This window comes from Coturnix japonica, chromosome 1 (assembly GCF_054131305.1).
Source record: "Coturnix japonica strain WE chromosome 1, WE-NBRP24, whole genome shotgun sequence".
Classification (NCBI taxonomy): domain Eukaryota; kingdom Metazoa; phylum Chordata; class Aves; order Galliformes; family Phasianidae; genus Coturnix; species Coturnix japonica.
The window spans coordinates 176,159,927-176,186,951 of record NC_140663.1 but is presented as its reverse complement, the minus strand read 5'-3'; the positions used below and the strand labels follow the sequence as shown (position 1 = coordinate 176,186,951).

The following is a 27,025-nucleotide window of genomic DNA, read 5'->3' as shown; positions in this document are numbered from 1 at the left end:
CGGAGCTGAAAACACCAACCTGGTGCTTTGTAATTGGGTGTCTCTGTGCATTGCACCCCTCACTGCCAGCTGAGCCCTGGGTGCATGCACAGCGCTTGGGTTTATTGCCATGTATATATTACCCATTAATTATAGCCAATTAATTATTACCAGTTCCCATTATGCCACTGCCTGGGTGCTGGGGAGAGCTGGCAGGCAGCAAGAGGAGATGAGAGCAGAGCAGTGTTTGCAGGGGTGGGGGAATGCTGTTAAATCCCATGACTCGCTTTCTTGTTGCATCCAACAGCCAGGATAGGGCTGTAGCTTTTCCTCTTCATCCCCTGGATGCTGGTTCCCCATCTCTGGGAGTTGTGCTGGTGTTATATTGGGGCATGAACTAATGTGCATGTGGGGCTGGTGGGCTCTTGCCTGCGGGGGGGAGTTTTCTCATTGGCTGCATCACTTGGGATCAAGATGCTGGCAAACAGGAATGGAGGTTTTGAGGAGGTCTCAGCTTGGAAACCCAACACAAGGGCTCTGTGAGCTGCTCCCATCTCCTTTGGGATTGTCCTCCTGGTAACCCATTCCCCGTTGGGTGATGGAAGAGTTAAGGTGCTGAGACAAGGGAAGAGCTGCTCCTATTTACTCCATCCCTTGGGATTGCCCCCTAAAAAGCCCCTTCCCCAAGGTCTCTGGTGGGATGAGGGCATGGAAGAGTTAAAGTGGTGGGACCATAGAATGGGATCGGGATGGATTCAGCCTGCAGCAGGTGCAGGGACTTCTCTAGAGGCTCTGCAGCTTTATCCCATTGGGAAGAGAATGAATTTGGGCATGCTTCTTTCTAAGGTGCTGCGTGGCTGTGGGATAAGGAGGGTTTGGGGCTGGTGGAGGTAGGAGGTAATGGTCTCCAGTCCACATAACTGTGTGCTGGTATCTCCTTTGTGAAGGGCCATATTGGTCCCCCCCCCCCAAAGTGGGAGCAGAGCAGACATGGTGAAGCTCAGCTGTATCCCTGAGATAAATGTTGTCTTTGATTATCAAAAAATCAACAAAAAAAAAGGAAGAAATAAATCCATTCCCTGTTGCCGCGCGGATTAATAACAAAGCATTGATGCTTTAAGAAGGCTTTGGATCTGATCCCGAGAGGAGATTTAGATAGTGTTTGTGCTGGGTTATGATGATGATGCTAAGAATGGGTGCATCCTGTAAATCTGTTCATACTTATGGAATCATTATCAGATGTTTTCAGCCAGTTCAGAGGTGCCAAAATCCTTCTCCAGGCTTGGTCCAAGCAGGCTGGTGTGTAGGGAATGAGAAAGGGCTGGGATCGTGGTGATGATCAGCTGGGACATGGATGGGAAAGATGGACCTGGAGGTGCCTCCAATCTATGCCATTCCATGATTCAATGATCATATACAATCCCTCCTCCTCCTCCCAACTCTCTGCGATCTGCTCCCATTTCTCTTCCATACCCATGTTCAAGTTTCAACCCATAGGGAGGCAGTGGTGTGATGGGAAGCGCGTGGAAAGAATTTATTTGCTGGTGTCTTCACAGCTGAGCCTTCATCTGTGGCTCAGAGGTGGGTTTTCATTGACCTGCATTGTATCCGGGTCCAGACAGTGCTCCTCCACCTCCCATCCCATCCCACGTCCCCATGGATGTGCGATGAGATTTGGTGCTTACTCCAGCTCTGCTCACTTCCACCTGATTACCCAGAGAGAAAGGGCTGAGCTCCATCCGAAAAATGGACGCAAACCCATTCCCTGTGCTGGGGCTGCTTTGATTGCACCCACTGAGCTGCAGCATTAACCCTTTCCTGCTCTTAGGGACTTGATTAGTAGGCATAGTGGGGATGGGTTGATGGTTGGTCGTGGTGATCCTGGAGGTCTTTTCCAAGCTTTATGATTCTATGACTCCCCTTGGTACCCAGGGGAGATAACTCAAAGGTTATTTGTGCCGAATTGAGGTGCCAATGGATACAGCGTCTTTGAGTTTTTGATCATCTCTAGGAAATAATAATATGAGAGGTAATGAATGGCCTCAGGTTGCACCAGGGAGCTTCAGGTTGGATATTAGGAACAATTTCTTCTCCAAAATAGTGGCGATGCATTGGCACAGGCTGCCCAGGGAGGTGGTGGAGTCACCATCCATGGAGCTGTTCAGGGACCGTGGAGATGTGGCATTGAGGGATGTGGTCAGTGGGCATGGTGGGATGGGTTGGGGTTGGACTTGGGATAGTCCTCACCTTTTCCAACCTCACCAATTCTATGATCCTATGAGAAGAAAACCCAAAGCATTCTCCTTTGTGCTCTGGGACAGGGAAGACTTCAGCAGCTCTTGCCTTTCTCTGCAGCGTATTCCTTTGCAGCCAGCACTGCAGATCCTCGTGCTCCAAGGCCATGACAGATGATAGCACTGCAGTGCCCCATAGGTCAGCAGACCATCTCCTCTGGGTCTGATCCAACCCTGTAGGGTGGCTGACCCCAGCTCCCCACCTCCTGCACATCCCATGGGCAGCTTTCATGTGCTCCACAGGAAATGGCCCAATTCAGAGGCTCTTTGATACGTTTAATCTTAAAACACTCCAGCAGAAACAAAAAAACCCCAAACCCTGACAACACTCCTTGTGCCTTAGTTTGCCCTTGGGGTTAAAGGAATGATTTTCATCCTTCTGCTCTCTGTTTCTTTCACATGTCCTCCAGTTTCAAGCAGTCTGGAAGTTTTAATGCTGCCTACAACCAGGAAATGTGGCAGCGTGCATCAGCAGCAAGTGAACGTTTAAGGGTTTTTCCTTGTGCAGGATTTAAGTTGTTAAGAGCATGGGAAATTACCAACCAAACTTACAGGTGAGGCGACAGCAGCAGCTTAAGGGGTTGCAAAGCATTGCGACCACCTTAACTCTGCCCCGTTGCTGCAGAGGTGGTAGGGCAGATCCTCTCCCTGACTTCAGCTCTGCTTTATGGCTTTGAGGTTTATTCTTCAATATGTTCTTGCTTTGAGGTTTATCTGGCAATAACTGACTTGAGATGGCTACAGCAGCCCAGAGCTGGGCAGTTTCCAGCCCAGGGACAGGGATGCTTGGTGTTATTCAGTGCAGAATTGCAGGGGGAAAGAGCAAAGCTCCAGCTCTGCGCATGAAGCAAGATGCCTTCCCCCTGTTGTGCTTTTACTGCTCTCTTTCTGCCTCCAGTTAAATAGCAGAGTGGGTTCCGTGTGGGAGTAAACACAATCCTGCTAAGAAGACCTCTGCCCATTGCATTTCTATGCTTTTTGGGGTAGGATATAGGCAGTTCTGGTTAGCCAGCCTATATCCCTTCCCAGCTGTCCCAAGCTCACATAGAAAAGAAGGAAGCACGCCTATTAGTTGCTCAGGGTTTGGTGGTTTTGTTGTTGGTTTGGGTTGTTGTTTCTTTGCTTTTTTTTTCTGCTTGCAAGACACACCCTGGCAAGCTAAATCTTCCTACCAACTCTTTGCACACTCTGCTGCTCGCCAACCTTGCAGAGCTGGTCCTGCTACTCATCTGAGCACGTGTGCAAACCGCCAGGATTGCTCTGGGCTGATTAAGGGAGTGAAAGCAAAGGGAAGTCATGCACAGATAAAAGATGCAGCTGCAAACCCTCCATTTGCAAGCAGCTGTTGCAGAGGCATTGGATCAGGACCTTGAGAAATCCTCGCCCAGAAGAAATCTTTAGAGCTGGGCGGATGGCTGCTTTCTGTCCTACCCATGTAGGATCCCATGTAGGATGTCCACCAAGGTGGATGCTCTGGCAGGAGCAAAGGGTTGGGGGTTGCAGCCCTGTGCATGAAGTTGGAGGTGCAGCACGGAGTTGGTCTCCCTGATCGTAGTTGTGGCATGGTGTTGGATCAGCTCAAGCTGGGGAGACTCTCAAGGTCACGTCTTGGGGGTTGATTGCATTATAGAATGGCTGGGAAGCAAAAGCAAAGGAAGGTGGGTGCTGCCCATGGGCAGGAATCCCTACTAAAGGTCCAGTAGTGTTGGTGCATAGAATCATAGAATTCTTGGGGTTGGAAGGGGCTTCTAGAGGTCACAGAATCACAGAATTACCCGGGTTGGAAGGGACCTCAAGGATCATGTAGTTCCAACCCCCATTGAGTCCCACTCTTCTGCAGTGACCAGGGATATCTACATAGAGATGCACTATGCTTTCTGGAGGTCACTGTGCCTTGTAAAATGGATCTGTTCCTCCCTGAATATTTCTTCTATGGACAAAGAGCCAAAGGCATCTCCATGGCAGGACACAGCCTGTCATTGCCCTGAAAGCACCACGATGCAGTGACATGTGTCAGTCATTGTATCATAGAATGGAATCATAGAATGGTTACGGTTGGAAAAGACCTTTAAGGTCACCGTGTCCAACCATCAACTCATCCATCTACATGTTTCTTGACCATGATGAGCAGCAGCTCGTGCGATGCTGGTTAGCTTTGGCCATCCAACTGTAGGGCCATATGTTGGCCCATGGGATTTCTCCCTCCGACCTCTTGTTACTTAGGAGGGGGAGTGCTCAAAAGGGAGATGAGGCTCAATGGATGTAACCTGTGGTGCTCAGCACTGTGAGCTGTATCCATCTCCCCTGGGCAGCAAAGCTAGAGTCCAGGCTTGTTGGTAAAAGTCTGCAGCCTTTTGTGTTCAAGAACAGCACTGCAATATCTTTCCTCTATAGTAGAGAAAACTGGGGCTGGTGAAATGAAGGAGAAAGGGAAGAAGGTTGGCGAAGGTGTTGCAGCATTAAGGTAGAAATGTGACTTGAAGAGCTCAAAATGAGACAGCAGGAACTTTACCCTATGCCTCTATGCCCGTGTTGATCTTGTAGCATCCAATTGCCTCCATTCTGCCTCCTGTGGAGTATCCCCGTTATCTCTTCAGCTCCTCGGGCACGCGTCTCTGCATCTTTTGAAGTTCAATTGCTTTAATTATCCCAGAAGCTGCAGAAGCAATTGGAGGCAGCACATTTGCATGGAGACGTGCTGCATTTTATCTGTGCTTAATAATGAGCTTTCTGAATGAATTTCCCAAAACCTCTTAACGAAGCATCTCCGTGACCCGTAATGCCCAAGCAGAAGGCTGTCTGCACTGTCTCAAGCAGTACTCCATGACTTCTCTGTCCTTCTCTCTGTATACATAATGGAGGTGTGGGTCGGTCTTCAGACCATAAGGTTTCTGTCCAGCTGGCAAGAAATTCAGTGCAAACATATTGTTGTGGTGTAAGGCTTCCAGTGGAGTCGGTGTGACTGGGTTTAAAAGCAGCTGGTCCAGACATTCAATTAGGAGCCCTGAATAAATAATAGAAATCAGGTTCAGGCCAGTCCTACAAAGACAACATCCTTCTATTGACTTATTTGTATTTTATCCAGAATGATCGAAAGGGATGCTGAGAAGGGCACGGTGCTCCTGTAGCCTGATAAAGTAGGGGTTCAACACCGTGCATGTGGGGAGTGATGGCAGTTGAGTCCTCTTGGGTTAAGGATGGCCCATGTGGGTGAACAACCACAGGTGGAGGTGACTCGATTCTCTGTGCATGACTCTGCTCTTCCTAGGCTGTTCCTACAGTGTCTGAAACCCTGCTCTATTCAGACCATATTTGATAGCACAACCTTGCTATATGAGACCAGCCCCCCATGTCCTTGAGCTACTCCATCCCAGTTTGGGGCTGCCCTATGTAAACCTGGTGGAGCCCTGCAGAAGCTTTCTACCATCAGTAGGGTTTTGATAGGAAGCCCAAGGATTCATTGGTGTGTTTGGATATGACCTTTCCCTTTGTTGTAACCAAACATTATGTAGTGCTTGCTATAATCATTAATCAGACCCACAGCTGTAGGGCTGGGGCATGGAGGGTTAGCAGGGTGATGGGTATCTCCAGGTGCTGGGCATTGGCAAGGCTCTTTAGTTCACCTTTCAATTTTTGCCCTACAATCTCTGTTGATCTGTTTAAAACCCTGATCTGGAGATTTATACAGGGTTCTTAACCCTGTTGAGGTACCTGGTGGAATCATCAATCATTAAGGTTGGAAAAGACTGCTAAGATCAAGTCCAACCATCAACCATCCCCACCAAGCCTGCTGACCACATCCCTCAGTGCCACATCTCCATGGTTGTTGAACACCTCCAGAGATGGTGACTCCATCATCTCCCTGGGCAGCCTGTGCCAATGCATTACTGCTGTTTCGAAGAAGAAATATTTCCTAATATCCAACCTGAATATGATGCATGTCTGTGCTGGTAAGGTTGAGATATGTTGACTTTTTAGGGTACCCCAAACAGAACTCCTTTGTTCTCCCCAGCCAAGAGTTTGGGATGAGCTGGATACCAAGCAGGGAATATCTTCAGCTTCTCTCTTTATCCCTTGTGTGAAGCTGGCAGCGTGGTGGCACATTAACCTTCCTCTGCTTTTGGGTCTGTCCTTCTGCCATCTCCTCTTATTTTTCTTCCACAACCATCCCTGTTAGTCCTGCAGCCCTCCAGCCTCTTCCATTTGCAGCCACCAGCTTCACTCTGTGCCAGGATGCCTTTAAACAGACATCCTGCTCCTGCCTGAACTTAATGCTAAGCAGAAGAGTTGCCCTGGCAGCCCATAAACCCATGTTGTGTGCAATGCTCTGGTCAGACAGATCTTGACCGCAGCACCTCAGCAAACAGGGGATGAGGAACGAGCTCAACTCATAACCGAGACAGCCACCAGGAAATGTGTTTTTCCATCCTGCTGCTGAAACAGTGTTATGGGGGTGTTGGGCAGTGCAGCGTTGCCCTTTTCTCCTGCAGCAACAACGTGGCCTGTTTGCAAATGGTGACTCATGTCTGCAATGAACGAGGAGCTCCCGAGTTTGGTGGCACTCCCTGCATGAGTTATCCAAGCAAAAGGGAACTCCTGACGTTTGTACCTTTTGTGTTTCCTTCCCCGTATTCTTTATCATGGAGGTAATGTAGTCCCATGCACTGGGGGAAAGTGGGGTGGTTTATTAGAATCATTAAGGTTGGAAGATACCTCGAAGATCATCAAGTCCAACCATCAAACCCATCCCGTCCATGCGCCCACTCAGCCATGTCCCTAAGTGCCACATCTACACATTTCTTAAGCAATGAACAAGTGATGTTGTGGGGACGCCCCATGAACAGAAAGGTAAAAACCAGAGAGATATGCATTCAATCCTCTGCTTTTTAATGGTTTTCTTTCGATAAGCAACTGCTGTAAATGCTCAGTGATTTGCACTTGGAGTAAAGCACCTACTTAGAAAAACATCCAACTGCTCCCAAACATCTGGGTATGAAGAACCTACAGCTTCCCATAGGAATTAAATCCCTGGTTAACCGCAGTCAATTTGTGAAGAAATAATGTCTTGTTTTCGGGTGTTCACTGGCCTGGCTTCACCTCTCAGTCCTTGTGGATGCTGCTGATGCACACAGGATGCTCTGTGGTATTGTTGGCTCCAAGCTGTGCCACTTTGTGTCCGAGCAAATCAACAGTGGATGCACCCGTGGGAATGGGAAAGAGCTTTGGGAACGCAACTCAAACCTGCTGCCTGCTGTGCTGCTGGTCCCAATGGCCCTTAAATGAGACTGTCACTTTGTAGCCTGCATCTTGAGGGGTTTTGTTGTTTGTCTGTAGAGATGTTGGCTAGGAGGTGTGGAGCACTTATCTCATATTCTGTTTGTAGAAAGGGATTTGTGGTTTGGCTGCTTCTTTCCCATATTGTGGAAAAAGAGTGGATAAAGCCGTTCTTGTGTTGGCAGCATTTCCCCTGCAGGGCTGGATTTCTGTGTCAATAGATGGAAGAGCAATTCCCACTGTACACAGAATCATAGAGGCATTAATCATTAAGGCTGCAAAAGACCTCTAAGATCCCCAAGCCCAACCCATCCCACCATGCCCATTGACCACATCCCTCAGTGCCACATCTCCATGGTTGTTGAACGTCTCCAGGGATGGTTGACCCCACCACATCCCTGGGCAGCCTGCCTCAATGTGTTGCCCCTTTTAAAGTGAATAAATGTTTCCTAATATCCAACCTGCACCACTCCTGGTCCAACTAAAGACCATGACCTCTCTTCCTAAAGAGGCACACAAGGAGGCTGGGCAGACCCTATCTGCTCTGAGTACTCTGAATATTCTGCCACTGGGGGTTGTGGTATTGTAGGTTGTCCCCATGGCTTCACCTGGTTGGGGCTTTGGGAGCTCCTTGCCTGGTCCCCTTCTTGTCTTCTCTTTGACCTACAGCTTTGCAATGTGATACCAAAGATATCTCCTGCTCAGTGCGAATGTAGATCGCACCCTGTAAGGACAAATTGTTTGGTCTGACGTGTCTCCAGACAAATAAAAACTGTAGGATCTGCAAGCAAGGAGCCCTTTGCTCCTGGCCAAGGTGCAGCCCTGAGATAAGTGTGGTGAGCCCGTGCCGGCACAGCCTGTAAGCTGGAAGGAAAGGGAGTGATTTCTGAGAAAGGAAGGAATACATCAGCAAACATTTCATCCCGGTCTGTGCAGGCACTTTCAATAGTTATCCCATTGCAGTGCTTGGAGCCAGGATCACAACCAGCTGGCAAGAGCTGGAAGGGGGAGTCCACAGCAGCCCTGAGTCATGCATCTGGCTCCCTCCCCAGCAAACAGCTTCTTGTTTAACTGCTTCGTGGCTGAACTGAGCTGTCAGGCTCAGATCTCTGTTCCCATCATTTCAGCTCTGCAAAGTGGGGTTGGGAGAGCAGCTTTCATTTCTGAAGTTCAGCCTGGTAAGCATGAAATGCTGCAAATTAAAGAGAGTAATGAGTTTTAATGCTGCCCCAAGAAACATTTCCCCCAGCCCTCCCATTCAATTATTTTGCAATTAAAAACAAAAAAAGAAGGAAAAAAAAAAAAGATCCTGAACATTCTCTTTTAGCTTGGTTTTTCTTTTGTAGCTCAATCCTGTTTCATACAGTCATAGAATGGCTTGCATTGGAAGGGACCTCAGAGATCATCTAGTTACAATCCCCCTACCATGGGCAGGGTTGCCAGCCACTAAATAAGGCATCAAACCAGGCTGCCCAGAGCCCCATCCATCATGACCAACCATTTCCACCCTCTTGGCCAAGTCACCCTGGGGTGGGATAGCAGGACAAGGAGTCAACCTCTCAAGCAGATCTGGGCCACAGGAAGGCTGGGAATCCTTGGCTGAGAGAACTTTTGTCCCATTCTCGTTGGGCTGGACAAGGTAAACATCGCAAAGGTCATTGGAAAAGGAAGCTCCAAGCTGTGATTGCAGAGCAGTAATTTTATGAATGAGCGTGCAGGTGCCAGCCCTTGGCCACAGGACAGGCAGTGGAGTGGTGGATGGCATCTCCTGCACCAAAGCCAGAACTCTTGCCTTAACTTGAGTATGGCTTTTCAGTAGTCACAAGACTTCACCAATGATTTCCCAGTGAAGGTATGTCAACCTATTGCCTTAGTAATAGAATTGTAGGATGGTCTGAGCTGAAAAGGACCACAATGATCCATCTAGTTTCAACCCCCCTGCTGTGTGTAGTGTTGCCAACCACCAGACTAGGCTGCCCAGAGCCACATTCAGTCTATCCTATAAAGTCCATCCAGGACACTGCTTCTCTTTGGATTTAGATCTCATTTAAGTAAAGGCCTAATCACCCTTTTGCATAATTATCCCATGCTGGGAGACACTAGGCACGTTGGAGAAGAGAAATGTGGGTGACAAAATACCTCACAAGCTGCTTTAGCAACCAGTCCTCAGCAGCAGGGAGACCTGTGGAGCTAACAACAAGTGGGTTATTTTGGCTTTAATCAGGCCCTGACTGATAAGCACTTGTGCTTCTAATCAAGCTGATAAATGCCATCAATTAAAACCTGTGCTTTGCAGAAGTGAAGTGTTTTCATCTCATCTAGGCAAGAGAAGGTCAGTTGGTTGGATGATACTCTCAGCAACGGCATCAATTTGTCTCTCCAACACCTACTTTCTCTCAATTAATCAATGAGGAAAGTGAAACCAACGCATTCTTTGATTCCCTTATTTCTGAGGTGAGAGGATTCTTCCTATAGAATGAAGGGAAGAGAACCAAAGCAAAAGGGTTGGTACCCAATGGCCAAGCCATGAGGGTCCTTGATGAGGTGCTGCTTTCTCTCAGAATCATCTGGGCTGTGGTTTTCTGCTGGAGTCCTAAATTCACGTCTCTACCCTAGAACGTAGAAGCTTGTCAAGACAGAGCAATTAATCTGAAAACGCATGGCGTGCTGCCAAGAGGTCTTTTTTAATTAAAAACAGATCTGATCTAGCCTACTGATGAACTGGCTTCTCTGATGAAACCATGAAGTGTGTGTGTGTGTATGTGTGTGTAATTTTGAGCAGAAGGTGCTTGTTGGAGCTCTGGCCCTCTGGGAATGGTCTGCACTCATTGCTGCCTTCCGAGCAGATAAATGATCATCACATCAAGACAGCTGAGAAATGTTGCTTGCAGTCTGTAAAGGAGGCATCCAGGATTTTAAATGTATAATGTTAACCATGACAAAGTTGTGTCACTGTGTGGGCTGAGAACCTGCTGTGTGTTGGCAACACCCAGGTTGCCACATTGCTCTGCAATAGACCATAAAACCTGCTCACATACAGCTAACCTGGGGACATCCCCTCCTCCTTCAGCTCTTCAGGCTTCATTTTTTTCCCCATATAGATCATGAACTCACTGTAACTAAGTCGGACTGACATCTCCTTCTGTGCCTGTTTGGGTGGTGTTTGTCCAACCCTGGGGGAATTCAGAGACATGAGTCCAGGGGATCAGTAAGATAGACTTGGGAATAGAGGAATCACCCACTCATCTCCTCATTCAGATACAGGGTTTTTCATGCCTGTTTAAATTGAAACATGCTGATACCTTGTGGTATGGCTTAATTCTTATAGGAGAGGGAGCCATAGGTGTTCTAAAGGACCAGAAAAGTGGGCTCTGGTAATTCAGACCAGTCAGATCTGCAGGAAGGCTTAGGCAGAAGCCAGGGGGGTTGCTTCCACCCATGGTTTTTTAGTCTCTGTGGCTTCCAGCCATGACTTTTGGGCCCAGGTGTTGCAGAGGAGGATGGAGTATCTGTAACCATACCATATCCATCTCACTCCTTCTTTTTCTGTCCCCTCAGAGTCAGTAGGAAAGGATGTTTTCCTCGGTGAAGCCCTATGAGAATCAGCGCTACGCTGCCTTGAAGAAGGAATGCCTGAGGAAGAAGCAGCTCTTTGAGGACCCTCTTTTCCCCGCCAATGATGACTCACTCTTCTACAAGTCAAGGATCCAGGGCATTCAGTGGAAGAGGCCAAAAGTAAGTGTGCCCATCCTCTTACCCCTTAATGCTGCTTTCCATTACCCCAGCTCTCAGGAAACCCCCAAATGCCCAATGCATCCTTCGCCAAAGGTTCTTTTCCAGCTTCATCACAAAGTCCCAAACAAGCTATCCTCTCCCTGGGAAGGTTTATCAACAACATGAACCTCTGTGAAGATAAGGACACCTAATACACTGAGGAATGGGCTCAGAAGCCCCTTGGTTTCTCCATGACTCTGTTTCCCTGTGTGTAAGTCAGAGAGATGCTTTGAAGCCTGATTGCTGGATCATGTTGTTAAGTGGTGGATCTAATAGAGCAAAGAGAGAGCTTTGAATTTCCTTTCTTATGCATCTATGAGTAGGAAGATTGTTTGGGGTGTTTTGAAGAGGCTTTGGGGGCTGAGTATAGTGGTGCTGGGTCCTCTCTGCAACCATGACCACAGACACAGACCTGCTGGAGCACATAGAGAACAGGGCCACAAAAGTGATCCAAGGGATGGAACTATCCCCTCCAATGAAGACAGGCTGAGAGAGCTGGGGCTCTGCAGCCTGGAGAAGAGAAGGCTCCTGGGACACTTGAGAGTGGCCTTTCATTGGGGCTGTATGAACGGGTCAGACTCTGTAGCAGGATCTATTGTGACAGGACAAAGGGAAATGGTTTCAAACTAATAAGAGGGGAGATTCATATAGGATGTGAGTAAAAAAGGGTTTTTACCATAAGTGTGGTGAAACACTGGCACAGATTGCCCAGAAATGTGATGGATGCCCCATCCCTGGAGACACTAAAGTCAGGCTGGATGGAGCTCTGAGCACCTGATGGAGCTGTGGTATCCCTGTTCAGTGCAAGGGAGATGGGCCAGATGGCTTTTAATGGTTCTTTCCAACTCAAACGAGTCTGTGATGCTGTGATACTGGTGAACTGCTCAGCAGCTGCAGCAGCCCCTGCATCAGAGGTTCTGCTGGTGTTGGGCACTACTGTCCTCAATCCACTCAACACTTCACATGGCCAAAATGCTGGAGGGAGAGGGGTGTGTAGAACAGAGCTGTGTCTGTCCATGTGAGCGATGTAAGGGCAGTCCATGGGGTGAACAAAAGGACTCTGTGTGATGGGAGGGTTGGTGTTAAACAGGCTCCTTTTGTGTGGCTGAGCCCAGCATCCCAGCAGGCCCTCGTGGAAGATCTTATTTCTCTCTGTGTGATTCCTTCTGCTCAGTCCTGGGCTCTTCCGTGGGGTTTGTGCAAAGCTCACTGTGCACATTTTGTTCCCTTTGTCCCGCCAACATCTTTTTTTCCTATGATAATCAGCAACCCTTTCCTTAGAATCACAGAATTAAGGTTGGAAACAACCACTAAAATCATCATTTTCAACCATCATCCATCCCCATCCAGAAAACAAGCAGGGTATCACTCCCAGCTCTCCACAGGCATTCCTTTGAGGGCTTCCTGACCCAGAAATGCAGTCCATGAGACCTTGGGATGCTCCCTGCAGGCAGGGGATGCTGTGTATGCAACACTGGTATCTCTCAGGGCCGTGGCCGTGGTTTGTTTGGGAGAGTTTCAGCTCAGGCTGTGTGATAAAGCTCAAGAGTACACCATGCTCTGGGCTCTGCTGTGAAAATAGAGTGGGTGGAAGATGGAAATAAGAAGTGCTGGATGTTACAACAGCTGTTTGCTTTCACAGAAAGGGTGTTGCTTACCATCTGTGTGGGGATGTGATATGTAGGAGCTAAGTTTTTCACTGGTGTGTGAGAATTAGCTGGACTGAGCTCACTGGTAGGGCCTCATTCCCATTCTCTGTGTGTGCAAGTGCCTTCTTTCCCTTCCCTCACCTAGAAGCATAGAATCATTTGAGTTGGAAGGGACCCCTAAAGGCCATTTGTTCCAACTCCTCTGCAAAGAATAGGGACACCCACAGCTCCGTCAGGTGCTCAGAGCCCCATCCAACCTGATCCTGGGTGTTTCCAGGGATGGGACACACACCACATTTCTGGGCAATCTGTTTCAATGCCTCACCTGGACCTGCTTCATCCTTTCTGCTCTTCCACTTACTCCCAGAACCTGCAGTGGCCAAAAAGAAACCAATCTCTGCACCGCTCTCCCTCTTGCTTGATGGGAGAAGGGGAGGCTTTTTTGGAGCAATTGGTGAATAACCCATCCTGGACAGCTTGAGATTTCTTCCCACATCTGGTGCTGCAGTGTCTCCTGTAATGGTCTCTGCCTTGTTTTTCCCAGAGCATCCTCTCTCCCTCCCTGCTCTCCTGGCCTCCAGATCTGCTTTGAAAGCCAGCTCTTTGCAGATGCAGCAGCTGGACAAGCCTTCATGCTGGGTTTTAACTCTGGTGGCTGCTCTCTGGATGACTTCATCTTCCAGTACAGCTGAGCCAGAAATCTAATTGCTCGAGTGTGTCAGAGAAAGGAAAGCCATACCAGGAAGGGGGCCTTGAAGAGCTGTTGTTTTGTGTAGCCATTCAAAAATGAGACTGTTTTGTTGCTGAGCCAAAGCAGATTGTGGAGCTGGCTTGGCCAGCATCAGGGTTATTTTTTTTTTCTGGCAGCAAAGCTTGGCATTTGCATTAGAAATTAAACTTGGTGTTTTGGGCTGAGTGCTTGATGCTCTTTCTCCCTCTGTCTGCTTCTGTGTGAAGGCAAAGATCTGTATATTGGGGCATGTGGTGCTTGATCCTCAAGTTCTGAGTTTTGCATTGGAGATATAGATGTTGTAGTGCAGCAAAGAAACAGCAGTGTTAGTCTGTGCGTTGGGTGAGATAGTCCAGGATTTTAGGAGCTGGATAAATGAGGAAAGGTGGTACTGAGAAGAAGGAAAGGGGCTGGCTGGCATGCAGGCTGGGAGGCAGAAATTAGGGCTGGGATAAGGAAAGCAATGGATGTAATTTATTCTGGATTTTATTTAGACTTCTGGTGCACAGCATCCTTCTGGACATCCTTACCCTACCCTACCCTATCCTACCCTATCTCTTGTGAACAAAACCATTCATGGCCCGGAGAGGAAGAGGCTCATATCTGCTGCTGACACTTTCTGGCTGGTCACCAGGTTATCACTATGACCTATGGGAAGTAAATTAGACCAGATGGAAAACAGGCCATGAATAGTTGTGATACTGCTGCACCTCTGCACTGTGAGCTCAAGCCTGCAGGTTGCAATGACTAGAAGAGCTGTATTGGATGAAGCCTACACCCTCCTGTATGGGGCATTTTCAGCCCTGCTTTGGCACTGAAGAGAGAAGCTTTCTTTCACAGCCCCTTTTATTTATATGTTTTGTTTCCAGCCATATGACAGCAACCTTGTTTTAAGAACTGGGGAATACCATTTTTTCAGCAGCCACTTTTCTGGATATAAATCTAGGCTGACTTTTGTGTCGGGTTTTTGACCTATTTCCATTGTCTCCTGAATTCAGTGTCTTTGGATGAGGAGAGGAGAGCACCTCTCCGATCCCCTTTTCCTTGCGTAATGCACCACTTAGCTCCTTTCCCTTGCTGAGTGAGGGTTATACAATCTGTCTCTGTGGGGTTTTCCTGGAATGAGAAAGGAGTCAATGAACTAATTCACTAAAAGCAGGACCGACACTTGCCTGCCCGCAAGTTTCTGCATTAAAAGGTCTTTTCCCCAGCATACAGCACAGGCTGGGAAGCTGGCAAATGCACAAGGGTGATGATAATGGGGATCCAGAGGCTAAAATCCTGTGGGGCTTTGCTCTTAGAGCTCACCCAGAACAGTAGCTGGGGTAGCCAGGTCCTTAAGCCATGTCACTCAGTGCAACACCTACCCTTCTGTTGAACACCTCCAAGGCAAATGATTCTACCACTCCCTGGGCAGCTTTATGGTCCATCCATAGGCTTTGGTCCTGCCCATAGGAGGCTGGGGATGCTTGTGGGTAGCATTACCACCAATGGATGAACCATCTTCTCTAAATGGGAGTCTGCAACCTCTCTGCTATCCATTACAGAGTCAGAGTTCTTCCAGACTTCTGCATTTCTACATGTAGGAATTTATGAGCTGCTCAACTGTTCATTAATCTGCTCTCTGAAGCTTGGAGCTGGCTGCCAGTTTGGTTGCTCCTTGCCAGCAAAGGGATTGATCACCTTGCAATGCAGTTTCTGAGTTTACCTTATTTTTAAGCCATAAGTCAGCACTGTTCACCTATTCCCAGCCCAGGAAGGATGAGATCATTTTTGTTATTATTTATGATTGTTTCGAGAGCTCTCAGTTCTCAATGAGCTGGATGCTGACCCTGGATGTGTCCCAGCAGATTTCACCAGATCCTTCCAGGGTCATGGCCCTGTGGTGACACACGTTTTGCCTCTTTGCATCAGACTAAGCTGCCTGGCATGGGCAGCGCTTGATAAGAAAGCAGCCAGGGAGTCTGCTTCATCCTAAGACCTCAGAAGGACACATCCATAAATGCAAAACCAATGCTAAAATCAGCAGATCAGATTTATTGCCTACATTTTAGTGCAGCCGCATGTCTGTGTCTAGAAATTATCGTAGCCGTGTTTGTAATGGAGAAGAGGACAATGAGAGCAGAGGGTATCAATGAAAGGAGTCAAGGGCATCTGCTGCCCTCTATGAGGAAAATGGGAGGGGATGGTGCAAAACCTTTGCAGATTGGGCTGTAGGGTTCAGGAAGGTGATGCTTAAGGCTGGCACCAAGGCCCTTGCAAAGGAGCTTCGATAGGCATGGCGCTACCTCTTGAAGAAGGAAAATGAAACGCTAGGCATTGTAACATCAGCTACTGTGATAAGTTGTTAAAGAAACAAATAGGAGGAGGCATGAGTGGGAGGATGGAACCCTGCAGCTGGAGCAGAGGAGCCATTTCCTTGGTCTGCTGAGGCTAATGTCAGACGGAACTGCAGTCAATGCTGAATTACTGCACAGTGAGTGGTCACGGGATTTCCTTGAATTAACTTCCCACTGAATTAAACTAGAGCCACTTCCTCTAATTATCAGCCAGTTTTATTTAAAGCATTTCCAGGAGAGGAAAATAAACCACAACTCTGGATCACTTGTTCTACGCACCAGTCCTCACCTGTGGATTTGAATTGATAAGTATGTAAGAATTGGTAAAACTTTAGCATAAACTACTCATATCTTGTGTGCACTGGGGAAGCACTGCTTCTCCATTTCTGGCCCCTTTAAATATGTGATAGATATATGATAACCCCATGCAGAAGGATGCCTGTGCTTGTAGAGAACCAGATGTGAACCCTCTCTCCGTCATCTTTCCATCTTGCCTTTCTTAGCATGCACTGGGATCCAATCAGATCCAAGAGCATCGATGGGTTAACCAGGGATGAAAAAAACACAGCCAGCATCTGTCTTTGTCAATGCCCTAGGGCAAAGACTTGTCCTTTCCTTGCTGCCAAGGGACTGACACTGTCGGAATGATTTGTATGGAGTATTAAATTCCCTAAGTTGTCCCTTTTTAAAATAAAACCCCAATGTAATTTGACAGTAAGTGGAATGGTTCTGTTCCTCCTCTGATATACATAATTTAGCACAGATGGTGGGGGTGGATGAAAAGCATCATTGAGGAAGTACAGTGGCTGCAGTGTTTATGCAGGCTTTAGTGACCTAAAGCTGAGCACGGGTAGCTGAAGTCACCAGCTCCAAGCCTACATAGCAGGGTGCCAAGCTGTGTGAGTTGCTGACCTGTTCACATCCTCACCTGGATGCAGCTTGGGAAGGGTGACCTGCGTGTTACGGAGACCAAGCAAAACATCCCATATCTTCTGGATCTTTAATAAGAAACTACTGTTTGGTGATACATTCTTTGTGGGTCCCCTCCAAGCAGGAAAAGGGTGAACAAACTATCTTAATGAACAGTGTTTGTGGATGCTTGAAGCTTTGAGTGTGTCCTGGTACAAATACCACCACTGGAGTGTTATGTAAGAAATAATCATGGAGCATGTAAATAGAGTGCTTCTTAATGGGAGAAGCCAGCTAAAATTCTAATCATGTATACGCAATATGTAAACCATGTTGTGAGTTTATATGGAGACTCACCTATCCTTTGGAGGGCTCGTGCATGTTCCCATCGTGGAGCTGTGGATGGTGTACATACATCATTACATCTCTCACTAAACTGGCAGCAAACTGGGCATGTATTACAGGCTTCAAAGTCTTGTCTGGAAATACTGCACATTGTCCACATTTCTAGATGTTGGCTTTCTCATAAAGTATGTTTCTGTGTTTGCAAAGCTACGCCCAGAGTATGAATAAGCAGAATAGGTGTGGGCTGGAAGTCACTTCTTTAAATAGCTTAAACTCATGATAACCTCTTCGTCACCATTGCACAAACAGGGATTAATTGGGACTGTGGTGAGGTCTAGTGCTGGTCTTGAATCAAGATGCTGTTGTGTTATAAATACAATACAAAAACCACAAACTAATGGGCAGATCCTAGCCCTGGTATTGTGTGGCTTGAGTAAGAGTGTCCATGCTAGAAACTATCTAAGATGTTTTTATATGTATTACAGAGGGTGAGGTAGTTTTCCTTTGCAGCTTTGTGCTCTCTTTTTCAATTTCTTGACTCTTAAGATAATTAATAATAATAAAAGGCATGATTTGGCTTTCTGAATTGTGTTTTAGAAGATTGACTTTCCGTGCAACACAGGAATTAGGATTCAGGCAGGGCGGTGTTGGCCAGGCATGAGTGCCAAACCCAAATGATGGCCCTTGGAGGCAGAATCAGTGCAGCTGAGCTCATAGATTCACCAGCTCACTCTGAGATTCACAATAGCTGTGGAACAAGTGGGTATTTTTGCACTATTTTTTCCAAAATTATACAGTTTCTCACAGCAAAACATAATTGAAAATGGTCTTCCCATCTCCACGTTCCTGATGGGAACCAGTGGCTCAAAAAGATACTGGCTGTGGCCATTCCCATCACTCATACTCATCCATATTGTTCATGGACCTTCATTTGTGCCAGCAGGACTGTGAGGCTCCCTACAATCCAGTCTGGGTCGTTCTGCACATGGTTTCAAGCAGTTCCCCTGGCTGAGGTTAGACCCCACAGCATGTACTGGCATAACAGAAGGGAGCAGTGTGCCATGATGAGGGGATGAGCTCTGGAGCGTGGGTGCATTTTAAACCCAAGATGTTGATAAGGAAGGGTTTTTCCTGACCCTTAGTGCTGTCCTAATGGAGATCTGTAGGAGACCTGAAGAATGTTGATAGGACAATGGGGAATGGTCTTAAACTGAGACAGGGGAGGTTTAGGGTAGAGGGGTTAGGAGGAAGTTTTTCACTCTGAAGGTGGTGATGCACTGGAACAGGTTGCCCAAGGAGCCTGTGGATGCCCCATCCCTGCAGGTATTCAAGACCAGGCTGGATGTGGCTCTGGGCAGCCTGGTCTGGTGGCTGGCAATCCTACATATGCCTACAGGTACCAGGATTAAAAGGAAGGAGATACAGGCGGACCCATCCCTGAAAGCTGCAGGGTTTGCTCAGCATCATTTCTCTTGCTTCCCAAGGCCATGATTGTGTGTATATGAAAGGGTCAGGCTGACTCAGGTGTGAAAAGGAGCCATAAAGAAATGATGGTCTGTGTGGTGGCTGGACTGCTCTGGCACTTGGAGCCAAGAGGAACCAAGAGGTTTCTGCCTCTGGCCAGGGTTACCGAGGACACATCATGTCACTGCTCTGAACATGCCACTCTTGGAGGTGCCTGCAGACCTTTCTGCTTAGGAGCTGAAATCTATAGGTCTAATCTACTATCAGATACACCGAACCAATTCACTGTTTGATGGAAATGCTGAAAGTGGGGATGTCATGTCCTTTGGCATTGATCTTGGCTGGGTGGAGACCAAAGAAGCCCTGGACTGAGTAATGGTGAGGCTTTCCAAGAGCACATCACTATGAAGTATGAGTGGGAGGAATGGGAACAGCGAATCAGAGGGTTCTGCACTTGTTTTAGTCTCCTTCCCATCCTATACTTCCCTCTGGTATCTGGGATTGTTCAGTCTGGAAAAGAGAAGGCTCAGGGGAGACATTATTGCCCTCTGCAGCTCTCTGAAAGGAGGTTGTAGTGAGGTGGCATTGGCCTCTGATCCCAGGTAACAGTGATGGGATGAGAGGTAATGGCCTTAAGCTGCACCAGGGGAGGTTCATGTTAGATGACAGGAAAAGCTTATTCTCTGAAAGAGTGGTATTGCATTGGCACAGACTGTCAGGGAGGTGGTGGAGTCACCATCCCTAGAGGTATTCAAGAACCTTGGAGATGTGGCACTGAGGGTCATGGTTAGTGAGCACAGTGGGCATGGGTTGGACTTGATAGTCTAAGGAAGACTTTTCCAGCTGTAATTACTCTGATTCTCTACCTCCATCTGCTCCTGGGCTGGTGTTTCAGTGCTCCCACAGTGTGTTTCATCTCTCCCTGTCTTGTTGCTTCAACAGAGATCTCTTTGCATTTGTACTTCGGATATTGGGAAAAGCAAACATCAGGGCTAAGCCTGCAAATTGACCTTTGGATCCTGTTTGAAACTATCCGTGCCATTTCTGGTGCCAAAACAAACGCTGTGGTGTGGTACGCGGGTACATAAGTAGGGTCATGATGTTGGTGGGAGGGTATTTTTGTAATGCCTCCTTTTACAAGTCCTACTCACTGAGGGTGGAGTAACCCTAACCCTACTCCCTTTGTGTGGTGGGAGCTGATAGCAGGTGCAAATACATACAGAGTGTGATGCGTCAGGTTGATTAGCGTTCAGGGTGCCTGGCTGAAGCAATACAAAACCCCCCAAAGCAGTTTTACAGGATGCAGATATTGCCAACAAAACCTACCATATGGTATATGTGAAGCTGAACCACTGGGGAAACATTAATCCCTATGAAAACACAGATCTGTGGGTTCCCAAACCCACCCCATTCCTCTTTCTTGTGTCACTCAGGTGCAAACTCTGTAACTGTTGTTTACAAAGTCACATCCCAGCGGAGATACCAGCAGCACAGGGACCTTTGTGCCACCTGTGCCACCACCGTCTGCTCTGCTTGGACATTCACAGCATGAGGTCCTTTCAGTTCCCTGTCACTCGGGAAGGGGGAAGTGCAGCTAATTGATTATCTTGCTGATATTGCAAGTCTGAGTGAAAGCACTGTTCCTGAAACAGCCGGTCTCCTGCGTCCCAGCTCTGCAATGCAATTAAGCTGGTCTGCTCCTTGCAAAATCTTGTTAGCTAAAACTGACCCTGGCATGCAGCAGATGTTGCATCTCACATGGTTATTATCCCTCTTAGCTTTTTTCCCTCTCTGCAGTGGGTCTGACATGATCCAGACCCCCAGCATATCTAATGCTCAGAAATCTGCACTGGGGAATGTTTATGATAAGACAGTTGCCAATTATCAAGCCAATTAGCTCCCTGCTGCCCTATGTGGGATTGGACTAGCTGGAGACAGGGATGATATATTCTTGCTTAATTGCATCTGGAAGGAAAATGTGCCTGTTGAGGGAAATAGTGCTAAAGGGGAGAGACAAGGAAAGGCCCACATGCTTTTTAGTGAGAGGAAACAAGCAAGTACAAGATAAGTGCAATGATCACGTCTTCTTTTCACTAATGGATTTCAATAGCCCAAGATCAGAGGGAGCAAACTGGCACAGGCCTATTCTGGACTCCCGTAAGCCAGTGTTGCTACCCCAGCTATCAGCCCTTCATCAAGAGGGGCCTCAGAGCCTTCTCCATCTTCTGTCACTGCTGTCCAGCTCTATCCCACACCCACTGCAGGAGAAAGGATGTAGAAAGCAGGATATGAATCACGAGAAGTTTGAATCACTTTGCTCCTGCCTTTGTTATCAGGCTATATCTTTCCATGGGACCATCTGTACCTGCTTTCACCAAGTCATAGTTAATTGCCTGGAGTTCAGTGGCCATTTCAGCAGCCAGTTTTAGGGAGGGCAAATAGCTCTAACACTGCCTAGGTTCCCTAGGGTTGCTCCAAGCCAAGTTCTTCTTATCATAGAATCATAGAACCATTTGAGTTGGAAGGGACCTTTAAAGGTCATCTGGTTGACCACACCACACAGCTTGGTATAATCTGCAAACTGCTGGGGGTTCACTCAGTCCCACTGTGTACGTCTTTGATGGAGACACTAAACAACATTTGTCCCAGTACTGACCCTTGAGGGATGCCTCTCATCACCAGTCTCCATCTGGACCTTGAGCCATTGACCACCACTCTTTGGGAATGATCTCACAACCAATTCCTCATCCATCGAACAGCCCACCCATCAAATCCACATCTTTCCAATTTGGATGGAAGGATGTTGTGTGGGACCATGTAAAAGGCCTTTCTGAAGTCCAGAGAGATGAAATCAGTGGCTCTTCCCTTGTCCATTGTTGCAGTTATGAAGAATTTAAAGTAAAAGCAATGCAAGCACTCAGCCTTGCAAGCCCATACCATTACCAAATAAAGCTCTTCCAAAAGGAGTAAAAATGGACAAGGTAGAGTCAAGAGCAATGCATCAAAACTGTATCTCCTGTAGCCATAGCTTTAGGCTGTCCCCTCCACATTCCCTGTTATTCAGCACACGTGTCCAGCTGAAGAGCAGTCATGACCAGGAGCCATCTGCTATGAGATGAAGAGCAGAATTTAGGTATGTGCTGAAGAAAGCACTGTGAGTTGAGCTGACTGAGTTGGCCAGTGTTTGAACCCAGAAGAACCCAGAGAGTGTGTGCGGATGTGTGTGGTTTCAGGGTCACAGTGCAGGGAGGATGATTCAGTGTTTGTCCAACTGGTCCTGTTGAATGAATGGAATGATACCAAGATCATGACCTTCTGTGAGGAGAGCATTCTGTAGCATGTGGCACAAGAGAGGAGGTCAAAACAAGAGAGAAGGACTCTTCAAAGAAGGCTCCAGTGAATACTGGGACAACTTTCTTCTTGGAAAGAGTGGTGATGCATTGGCACAGGCTGCCCAGGGAGGTGGTGGAGTCACTGTCCATGGAGGTGTTGAAGAGAAGGGTGGATGCATGGTCACTCAGCATAGGTTGGTGGTTGGACTTGAGGTGATTCAGTTGGTCTTTCCAGCCTTAATGATTCTATGAATGTCTATAGAGATGGTAGGGAATGCAGAAGATCAAGCCAGACTCTTCTCATTGATACCCAGTGATGGGACAAGAGGCACTGAACACATAATGGAAAAAATACAGAAAAAATAAAGAATTATAGTTAAATGTGAGAAAAATGCTTATTCACTGTGGGTAGCACTGGCACAGGTTGCCCAGAGAAGTTGTGGAGTTTCTATATATGAAGATACTCAAAACCAAACTGGCCATGGTTCTGAGTAACCTGCTCCACCTGATCTTACTTGGAGTAGATGGGTCAGGCTGGATGCAAGGATGTGCTCTCAGCCATAACATTCGTGGACCAAAAGCACCTTGAAATACCACATCCGAGTTTGCACCTAAATGGGAAATGCCTACTGCAGCATATGAAGAACTGCCTGAATGACTTTGAGAGCAACGTGCCCCTAGAGACCTTCTGCATCAGTGGGAAGAGAAGCTAAGTCAGAGGTTGGATCTTAGGAAAAGCTCTGAAAAAGTGGTTGAATATTGGAACAGGGTGCCCAGGGAGGTGACAGATACTGTCCCTGGAGGCATTTAAGAACCATGGAGTTGTGGCACTTAGGGACGTGGTTTAGTGTGAAATATTGGTGATAGGTGGATGGTTGGACTAGATGATCTTAAAGGATTTTTGCAACCTTTATGATTCTATAAATGAAATGTGGCCTTTGCATTTCCAGGCATGAGCATTTCCAGCCTTGGCACCTTCAGTGCTGTTGTGGCTTTTAGAGAACTGAGTGCAATGCACTGATCTCCTCTTCTGTACAAAGATAGGCTGCTTTTCTGATGAGGACATGGGGCTTCCCTGTCTTAAAATGAGCAACCAAAGGGTTTTAATTCATAAATGCTTGGTGATGGGGAAGTCACAGCTAACTAGCAGCTCTGCTAGAGAGAAATAGCACCCAACACCCTTTACCCTAATTTCTGCCAAATATAATGTGCTTCCATGATTTCACCTTCTCCTGACCTACACCAAACCAACTGAGTTCTTTTTTGTATGCTATGGATTCACCCAATGGGTAGAAAGAGCAGCAATGGTCCTCAGCTGTGATGCCTCTGAGCTCAGAGCAGGACCACTATCATCCACATCACTGACAGCCAGGAGAGATGCATCACAAGCTGTTGGCTGCTTCCTTGATGGTATGAAATAGGATAACCTCTGTTATCCTGTTATTAAACAGCACCACTCCTCTTCCATCCCTTTCAGTACTCAGGGATGCTGAAAAGAGCAGGTGCTGTTGGCAGCTGTCAGACTGCCTCCCTCTAGTGCTTATTCCAACCTCCTGCAACACTGGCAGCCAGGGTTGAATCCTCTCCTGGGGGTTTGATCGCTGCCCAGTTTGCATCCAGATGAATCTCAGGTTGTTTATTAAGTGTGCAGTGCTGGCTGGGTTAGGTGGGACTAAAGGGTTGTCATAGAATCATAGAACTAGGGAATTGTTTGAGCTGGAAGGGACTCTTAAAGTCCATCTATTCCAACTTGCTTGCAACAAACAGGGACTCCTACAGCTTCATCAGGTGCTCAGAGGCCTGTACAGCCTGACTTGGAAAGTCCACAGGGATGGGGCATCTGTCCTTATATGCTTATGAAGCAGCAATTCCTCCCCATGAAGAATAAGCAATTCAAGTCCTGATGTGCAAAGGTTGTGGAATGTGTTACTTTGGATGTAAATAACCTAAAAAATTAAGGGGCATAGAGAAAGGAGATCTGCTTTGTCTTTCACCCTTTTAAATTAGATAGAATAGCAAAACAGAAAAGTTTCTTTCAACTCTTTCTCTGTCCCATCCACTTTCACCCTGAAAAATGACTTCCCATACTGGATTAATCCAGTCCATGGAGGTGCTCAAGGCCAGACTGGGTTAGACCCTAGGAACTGGATGGGCTTTAGGGTCCCTTTCAACCCGAGCCATGCTATGGTTTATGATACTCCCAGCACCAAATGCCTTCCCATTAAAAGGTCCCCAGAGCAAAGTGAGAGGGAGAAGCTTGATAAAGAGACAGCTTTGTCAGAGCTGAAGGGCTTGCAGAGGAGGCAAAGGGCAGACTTACAGGAGGAGATGGGTCACTAGGGCTGTAATGATGTGAAAACATACCATTATCACCATGGATAATGATAGCAGAGTTTTGCTGATGCTGGAACAGAATAGCCATCCTCCAGGGAGAGTGTCTGGCATCGCTTCAGCAGTGACATAACCATATCCTGGGGAGAGCACAAGGCAGGACAAGGTTCTCCTGCCACCAATGTGATGAGCCAAGCCAGCACAAGGTTGCAGGTGGGATTTAAAGGGATCCTGAGGAGCAGAGAAAGAGATTTTCCTCTGTTGGGAAGCCTTGCTTTGTATTTCTCTGCCTCCTCACTCACCGGTGTGCCTGTTTTCTCCTGTCTCACAGGAAATCTGCGCCGATCCTCATCTCTTTGTGGACGGGATCAGCTCCCATGATTTACACCAGGGCCAGGTTGGGAACTGCTGGTTTGTGGCTGCCTGCTCCTCCCTGGCATCCCGTGAGGCCCTGTGGCAGAAGGTAAGCTGTGCCTCATGCCAAAGGAAAGCTTCAACACCTTGACCTCTTGCTTTGTTTGCTTGGCTCAGATACTGGATCTTCAGGAATGACAGTCCTTAAAAGCTGGCAAACCTCTCTTAAAGAAAAATGTTCTTTGAGAGGAATTGTTGTGATTTCAGCCACATCACATCTGAGCCAAACTCTTGGTCAGTTTGTCCATAACCACATGAATCAAACTCTGCTCTGTCCTCCCACATCCCAAGTATGACCCTCCCCACTCCAGAATAACCATATATATATATATATATATATATATATATATATATATATATATATACTGTTATTATTATATATATATTCAGGGTGCTCAACTGCAGTGCTGAAAGTCCCTGTTTCCCATAGTATTACCTCTCTGGCTGCCCCGTGTGTTCTCACCTCGACCATGAGACACCTTGCATGGGGGCAGTAGGGTGATTTAAGGATATTAGTATGCCTCCCAAGCCACTGTTCCTCAAACACACATCCCTGGCACGTCCCATAGATGGTTTGCTCCACACAGTGGGATTCCTATGAGGCTGGGGTCTAAAGGCATCGTGGTTGCACTGTCATGGACCAGGAGGGCACCAAGGAGCTGCAGAATAGGGGGCAGAGCCTGAGCAGTGTGAAGGGACAGGAGGTGCCAAGTGCCACATCCTGTGCCAGCCTGTGGCCATTTTTACCGTGTCCTTCTTGGGAGAAGAATTCAAGCCTATGAAAACGAGTGCAACTGTGGTCTTCAGTCTGGTACAGGTGTGTCATCCTAGGACAAGGGACCAGCAAGTTGCAAGCACTTTCATCTCAATAATAATGTGAAAAGGCAGCCACCAAAGCCCCATAATGTTGGCAGTGTCGCCCACTTCACCCAGTCCCCTACTGCAGCAGACCAGAATTCCCTCCTTGCTCTGTCCCTCCATTCTCTGCTATTGTGGTCATAAACACTGGGCTCTACCATGGGAATTTGTTTTTTGTTTACTGTTGAAATCAAGTCTTTCCAGCACACGTGAACAAGGTAGGTGTTTAGATAAGCAGTAAGATTTCCTCCTACTTCTGTACTTCTGTAGCTTGTGGCTGTTGTTACAGGTCTGGTGCAAGGTGTTGTTTAGGCTGTTCCTCTGCATTCTCATCTCCCCAAGGCAAGTTCTACTTCCTCCTCACCAATCACCTCCAGCCCTTCCCTGGGAGATGTCGACCAAACAGAAGCCAAGTCTCTTTGGACACCTCATTATTTCGGTTTACCAATGGCATTACTTTTCCTCCCTTGGCAATTTTGCCATAGGTGCTTGTGAGTTCTCATTTTCCATACCCTTAACTCTCAGAGCTGTTCTTTATCTGCATCCTTGTATCCTTCTTTCTTTCAGAATGGTTTGTTTTACAGCATGTTTTACAGTTGATGCTGAAATCCAAGGACTCTGAAAGTCCAAACCAGTGGCTCTATCCTAAAGATGACACAGCATGCTTGCTGTGGGGTCAGGCCTTTTCCATGGAATGCCTGAAGTCATGATGGTGGTTTTGCCACCTTTTCATGGTGCTTGGTGTAGGGGTGCATGATTTAGCATGGCAGCTCTGTTTGGGATCCACAGCCTCTTGGGGATACCCTTCAAAGAGGAATGCATTCATACGTATCCTCTTTTGTCCCATCCACTGCCTGGAGAGCCCACCAACACAGCATAAAATGCTCTGGATATAACCATACTCAGCAGCTTTTAGGAAATGGGCAGCCCCAGGTTAGGCATAGCAGTCTTGTTGGTGTTCACTTGGACTCAGAGCATCTCTACAGCACCTGGAAGAGCTTGCTTCCATCTTGGATATGCTCATTCACCTGGCCCAAAGAGACAAACAAAAGCCCAGACTGCGTCCATGTCCCCATTCCCCAGAAACACTGAGTGAAAGGGAACTCCATGTACCTTCTCCAACATCGACCTGGTCCATTCGAGGGCAGCAGACCTATGCTGAGCTGTTGGTGCCCACTAAGGCTTCCTGCCAGCAATGCCACCCAGCAGAAGGCATAGGGTCCTGACTGAGTCAAACATGAACCCTCATAGAGATGAACAGCCACACGTGGTGCCAAATTGCCATGAGTGCAGCCAGCAGGGCAAGATAAATTATACATCCCCTCCAACTGGC

At 47.4% G+C, this 27,025-nt stretch overlaps 1 protein-coding gene across 2 annotated transcripts in view; it reads left to right on the top strand.

The window, feature by feature from the left end:
- The window catches only part of CAPN5 (calpain 5), a 45,787-nt gene that overhangs the window by 696 nt on the left and 18,066 nt on the right, over nucleotides 1-27,025 (top strand). For both annotated transcript variants that reach the window (XM_085510125.1, XM_015852495.3), the window contains exons 2-3: nucleotides 11,106-11,282; nucleotides 24,752-24,883. In XM_085510125.1, coding sequence (XP_085366251.1) covers nucleotides 11,224-11,282; nucleotides 24,752-24,883 — 191 coding nt within the window. In that variant the 5' untranslated portion in view covers nucleotides 11,106-11,223. The remainder of the gene's footprint in view (nucleotides 1-11,105; nucleotides 11,283-24,751; nucleotides 24,884-27,025) is intronic.